Source organism: Vombatus ursinus, unplaced genomic scaffold (genome assembly GCF_900497805.2).
Source record: "Vombatus ursinus unplaced genomic scaffold, bare-nosed wombat genome assembly UNPS02001287.1, whole genome shotgun sequence".
Taxonomy (NCBI): Eukaryota; Metazoa; Chordata; class Mammalia; order Diprotodontia; family Vombatidae; genus Vombatus; species Vombatus ursinus.
The window spans coordinates 19633873-19640319 of NW_020941065.1; the positions used below are offsets into that span (position 1 = coordinate 19633873).

The 6447-nt window shown below is 53.0% G+C and overlaps 1 protein-coding gene across 1 annotated transcript in view; it reads right to left on the reverse strand.

The window, feature by feature from the left end:
• Positions 1-473: 473 nt before the first annotated feature.
• The window catches only part of PLA2G3 (phospholipase A2 group III), a 9956-nt gene continuing 3982 nt past the window's right edge, over positions 474-6447 (reverse strand). The window contains exons 6-9 of the mRNA XM_027863174.1: positions 5264-5727; positions 2830-2959; positions 2619-2735; positions 474-1603 (exon numbers count right to left, since the gene is read on the reverse strand). Coding sequence (XP_027718975.1) covers positions 1375-1603; positions 2619-2735; positions 2830-2959; positions 5264-5727 — 940 coding nt within the window. The 3' untranslated portion in view covers positions 474-1374. The remainder of the gene's footprint in view (positions 1604-2618; positions 2736-2829; positions 2960-5263; positions 5728-6447) is intronic.

Here is a 6447-nt window from a genome sequence, read left to right on the forward strand (position 1 = left end):
GGTTAGATGAAGAGATACACTATATATGTATACATCTACATGTACACACAAGTGTGCGTGTGTGTGTGTGTCTATCTCAGAGCTAGCACTGGCTCCCATGGGTGCTAACTCCAAGGTTCAGGGCTGTTACCAGCCCACAGGGAGACCAGGAGCACCAGGTCCCGGGTGGGGGTGAGCAGGCACAGTCCCTGGCCTTGCCCCCCAGCCCAAACCCACCCCAGCTCTCCACAGTTCAGTCTCTGTCTATTCCTAGCCCTGGACAGTGCCTCACAAGGTCCTCCAAGGTTGAGCCCTGGGGAGACAGATGATGTCTCCTTGTCTCTATCCCCCCCACCCCACAACAGATATACATTCCAGCCCTCAGTTGGGCTCAGAGCATCCTGAACCGAGGGGGCAGGAGCAGGGGCCTTCCTGCCAGGGACCTTGGTTTTCTGGACAGACGGACGCCAGATGCTTACCCCAGGAAGCTCGGATGTCAGCCAACAAACAACCTTTATCATTACATCCTGGGTGAGAGGGCAGCGCCCCCCTGGCCCGAGGCAGCTGCCAGCTCTTCGCTTTACAATATTCCAATATCAACAACGGTATCGGATGGGGCCCCCAATAATTTACCCCCCTTCCCCTCCCCCTGCCCCAGGCAGTATCCCAAGGGCAAGGGCAGCCCAGCAAGTTAAACAGTAGGGGGTCGAGGCATCAAGGTGTACTCTGAGCATGGAAATTGAAAGTCCAGAGTCAGGAATATGCCTTTGGAGTAGGGGGCTAAAGCTATACCATCAGGGTATACACGAGAAAGGATCATGGCTCCAGACCTGGGGGGGGTGGGCGGCCCTCAGAGGCCATCTAGTCCAGCCCCCATATTTTACAGATGGAGAAACTGAGGCCCAGGATGGTGAATCGACTTGACCCAAATCGTCCCATCCTTCACTTTACAGATGGGTAAACTGAGGCCTATCCAGGTGAAGGAACTTACCCATGCTCGTATGCAGAGTCGCTGAAGAGCTAGGACTGAACTCGGGTCTCCTGCCTCCCAGTCCAGAGTTCACTCTGTTGTGCCAGTGACTGTTTGCCCACCATTAGCAAAGACAAAGACCTCAGTCTTCTGTCCTGTCCGAAGAAGCCAGCCCAGGCTGCCTGGCGGGGGGCAGTGATGCCCTCTAGTTCTCAGGGTGATGCCTTGTTTGTCCTGAGTAGGAGGGGCAGATGCTGCCCAAGAAGACAGCGGATGGGACCATCCCCTGCCAGTCAGCACAAAACCCCAGATGGGCCAGGCACACCCCTGGGGAGGGCTGGGCTCCTGCTCAGGTATCAGTGGGACCCTGGAGTGAGGTTCATCTGCACATATGACCCCGAGGCTGCCAGCGGCTGCCTCCCCCATCACTGGGGTGCCCACCGCACAGCCGAAACCACCTCACGGCATTTGTCATAGAGAGTCACGGCCCCTCGAAGCTCCTGCCGGTGCCCCCAGGCCCCTAGGCTCCTCTCTCTTCTCTTCATTCTCTTCTCAGCCTTCCCTGTGGCTTTGCTCAGCCATCCAGCCTGCTTCTTCCACAAACGCCGCAGGTACCTGGCAGGGACCACCACAGCCCGGGGGTCATCCCTGCAGCTAGGCAAGAAGGGGCAATAGGTCAGCCGGCATCTCTGAACCCTAACATGTCAGAGCTGAGAGGACCCTTAGAACAGGGGATGTCAGAGCTCTGGGGGAAGGGTGCTTAGAACAGGGAATGTCAGAGCTGAGAGGGGCCTTAGAACAAGGAATATCAAAGCTGGGAGGGAACTTAGAACAGGGAATGTCAGAGGTCTGGGGGAAGAGTGCTTAGAACCAGGAATGTCAAAGCTAGGAGGGGCCTCAGAATAGGGAATGTCAGAGCTGGGGGGGGGGCCTTAGAACAAGGAATGTCAAGGCTGAGAGGGGCCTGAGAACAGGGGGTGTCAGAGCTGGGAGGGGCTTAGAACAAGAATGTCAGGTGTGAGGGGCCTTAGAGATCATCTACTCCACCATCCTCATTTTACAGAGAAGGAAACTGAGGCCCAGAGAGGTTCCATTCCTTTGCTAAGGTTGTATAGCTAACATGACTCAGAGCTGAGAATAGTGAATGTCTAGAAAACAGTGTCAGAGCCAGACAGAGCTTCAGAGAGAGCTAGTCCAAAGTCCTAACTGTGTAGATGAAGGAAGTAAAGCTCAGATGGGGAATGTGAATTTTCCGAGGTCACAGAGGGTTGGTAGAAGAGCAAGCACTGGGGGTCAGGCCTTCCTTGGGTGTCCCATTGTTGGCACCAAGAACCCCAAAGGTTCTGCCCCTCTATGCCAAGTTCACTACTGAAGGCACGGAGGGCCTCTCCTGCCACCTGCTGGGCAAGGAGCCGTCAGTCTCCACCGCAGGGACAAGAAAGGCAAGGCAAAAATAGGAGAGCTGGACAGCAGAGGACTGAGAGTCCCGAGGGACCTTAGAGGTCATCCAGTCCAGCTTCTGCCTCGTACAAAGAGGAACGTGGAGGCCCAGAGAGAGCAGGGATTTGCCCAGGCTCACCCGGTGACTAGCAAGGATTTGCACTGAGGCCCAGTGTTCCTGCACCGCATCACTCATCCTCAAACCCAGCATCTCTACAGTGGCACTCACCCATCGCTGGGTTCACAGTCCTCAGGCCATCTCAGCTCAAAGCAAGTCAGAGCCAGCAGATTCCAAAGTTTGTCCTCCACCTCATTGGGACGCTTGGTCCTCAGCACCTTGGCCAGCCTGCAGGGGCGAACACGGACTGAGCCCTTCCTGTTCGTCCCTACCTTCCTCCTTTCTTCCCTCCCTCCAGCTTCTGGCCTCCCAGCCCCCTCACCGTCTTGTACAGTTGCAGTGAAAGAGGGTGTGGTTCTCTGAATTGTACACCTGGTACTTGGTCTCCCCGGGTTCAATCTTGTGCTGACACTGGTCCAACTGCCAGTAGCACTGGCAGGCCTCTGAAAAATCTAGAGGTAGAGAAAGTAATCTCTGAGGGACCAAGGAAGGGGCTGGGGTCAGGTACAGACAAGACCCAAAGCATAACCCCTTAAGATAGATGAGCATTAAGGTAAACCTATTCAAAACCTACACACTTAGGAATGCACATCTAACACACACACACACACACACACACACACACACACACACACATAATCCAAATCACAGATAACCACACAGTAAACAAACACCCAATGGTTACAGTAGAAAGAGCATGGGCCTTGGGCCTAAGGTGTGATGGGTTCAAATCCCCTTTGATGCTTATACCTGTGCCACCTTGGGCAAGTAATTTCAACTCACTGGGCCTCACTTTCCTCATCAGTAAAATGAGGATGACTTGAACTGGCTAGCCCCTAGAGCAGGACACTTCGGTGAGACCCAATATGCTATTAAGCCTAGGTTTAAATAACCCTTCTAATACTTACTACCTGCATGGCCTTAAGCAAGTCAAATCACCTACCTGGGCCTCAGTTTCCTTATTTCTAAAATGAGGTAGTGCCTGAGGACACTTCCATCTCTAAATCTATGATCCCATAAGACCTGGGTTCAAATCCCAGCTCTGACAATTACTGCCACTCTGACCTTGGCCTCAGTTTCCTTATTTGCCAAATGAGGGGATTGCTCTAGGTGGCCTTTGAGGTCCCTTTGAAGTCTAAATCTAGAATACTATGACCTTCATGACACTCAAGACACACAAACATTCAGCCGTGTCACTCTTCGTGACCCCATTTGGGGGTTTCTTGTGGTTTGCCATTTCCTTCTCCAGCCCATTTTATAGATGAGGAAACTGAGGCAGACAGGGTAAAGTGACTTGCCCAGGGTCACACAGCTAGTAAGTACCTGAGGCCACATTTGAACTCAAGAACAGGAGTTTTCCTAACTCCAGGCTGGGTTCTCTGGGCACTATGGTGCCCCCAGCTGCCCTTAAGGACACATACTCAGAGATATAGGTATATACACACTCAGATATGCACACACACACACACACACAATCACAGCCTTGCCTCTACACACTCCTTCGTTCCACTGGCCTTTGTACACACCAACTCCTGCATATCATGTAGTCACAATAAATTCCAGATTCCTGTGGAGGACAACGCAGCAGAAATCGCCTTGGTTTTGTAGTCCAGAAGTCCCAAATTCAAATTCTGGCTCTCCCACTTACTACCTGTGTGGCCTTGGCAAGTTACCTCCCCTCCATGAGCCTCAGTTTCCTCATCTAAAATCCCAGGGTTGGTCCAGGTGACCTCCAGACGGTCCCTTCTGTCTCTGACCCAGCGACTCCACCATCCCATAAAGCAGTCAGACGCAGCCCTGCCTGCTGCCCACAGGTGCAGGGCTGAGCACCCAGGAAGTGTTTGCTAACATGCTTCACTGAATCATACTTCACTCCTACAAAGTGACAGATAAAAATAATCCCTGAATCACAGAATCATAGGATCTCGGGGCTGAGCAGGACCTCAGAAGTCCAACCCAAACCTGAACAAGAATTCTCCCCATAGAATGGATCGATTAAACAAGCATTTATTAATTACCTACTGTGTGCCAGGCACATAAAGAAAAAGAAAAATCTGTCCCTGCCCGCAGGGAGCTGACATTCTAACGGAGGAGATGACATGTGCTGATGTAAATAATCGATAAGCATTTGTTAAGTGCTTACTGTATGCCTTGCACAGTGCTGAGAACTAGGAATACGAGGAAAGGCAAAACCCCAGCCCCTGCCCTCAGGGAACTCCCAGTCTAATGGGGGAGAAAACATGTAAATAACTGGGTACATACAAGATATAAACACCATATGCAGATGATCTCAGACTGAGAAAGGTGTCTTGCACAAGATGGTGTTTGAACTGTCTTAGAAATGGTCCTCCATCCGCTGCCCAAAGACCTCCAGCACCTCCTGAGGCAACCCGTCCCACTTCAGGACATCTCTCATTGTTAGAAAGTCTGTCCTGATTTTCAACCTCGGTCAGCTTCCCTCCACCCCCCTCACTCAAGCACAAGCCTTCACAAACACACTCAAGCAAACACACCTATGCACACACATCAGTAACAACAGCTGCCATACACTTCTGAGGTGATTTAAGGTTTTTAAAGCCCTTTACATCCATTATCCTCTTTGAGAGTCACAAAGGATCAAGCTGAGGTGGGCTCTACAGTGTTTATTGCTCCCATTTTACAGAGGAGGTTACTGAGGCATGGAGAGAGTCACACATCTCCGTCACCCGGGGGTCCACAGGCACCTTAGCGATCCCACCCCTTCAGAGGCTACTCACCTGGGTAGATCTTCTTATCAACTGGGTGGAGACTGGGCTTTGGACGTGCATCATCAGGAACTGGGGTCTCTGGTGGTCCCTGAGCTGCAACCTCTGTTGGGCCTCTGGCTGCTTGTCTCCCACCGGGCCCGTGGCCTCTGCCCTGAGGACTCCCCTTAGTGTAGTGGTCCCCAGCCACCCTCACCTGCTTTCCTGGGGTGGTCACCAGGCTGGGAGGCAGGCCAGGGAGGGTTGGAGATGGTGGTTGGGCACCAATGTTAGCTTTCTGTGGACTGCTGGGCAGAGGTGGGGAAGGATGGTCATGGGACCCGGGCCCCTTGGGCCCTTTGCTCTGCATTCGATGCCTCTGTCTCTCCTGCCTCCTCCCGGAAGGCTTCGCTCCGTGGCCGGGCTGGGTCTGAGTCACATTATAGCGACTCTGTTGTAGAAGTCTGGCCTGGGGAATGGGGCCATATTTCTTACACCTAGTGAGGAGACAGAGGAAGGAGAGGAAGATCCATAGACTCGTAGATTTCCAGCTAGAATGGCCCAAAGAGGCCATCCAGTCCTGCCCCTTCATTGTACATCGTACAAGGGGTCTTCGGGTCTCTGCCTGCACTTTGGGGACTCAGCCAAAGCTCAGAGAGCCACCTCCCCGGGGTGCCGTAGCCCAGAGGAAACTTTTGATAAAAGTTTCTTAGCTGCCTGACTGGGGAAGGCGGAGGGGCAACATCCCAGGCTCTGGGAGAGGCCCCAGAAGAACTCTGGCCCAGCCTGGAACCTGGGTACTGCTCTGAGCCTCAGTTTCCCCCTCCGTCAAATGGAGATAGACATTCTGGTTCTACCAGCCTCACACTGTGGGAGGGCAAGCTGATCTGTGACAGTCCAATGTGCCAACAGAAGCCAGTACAGGCAGTGACTGTGATTCTCTACCTGCTGGCACCAGCCCTCCACTGGGGAGGGAGAGGGAAAGTGAGCAGCATTTCTAGAGTGCCTACTGTGTGGCAGACACTGTGCTAAGTGCCTTTTGACAAATACTGTTGTATTTGATCCTACTCCCGGACTGTCCACGAAAATTCTGTTTTCTTTTCTAAGCCCCATCTCAGCCCTGACATTCCCTGTTCTGAGGCCCCTCCCAGCTCTGACATCCCCTGTTCCGAGGCCCCTCCCAGCTCTGACATCCCCTGTTCTGAGGCCCCTCCCAG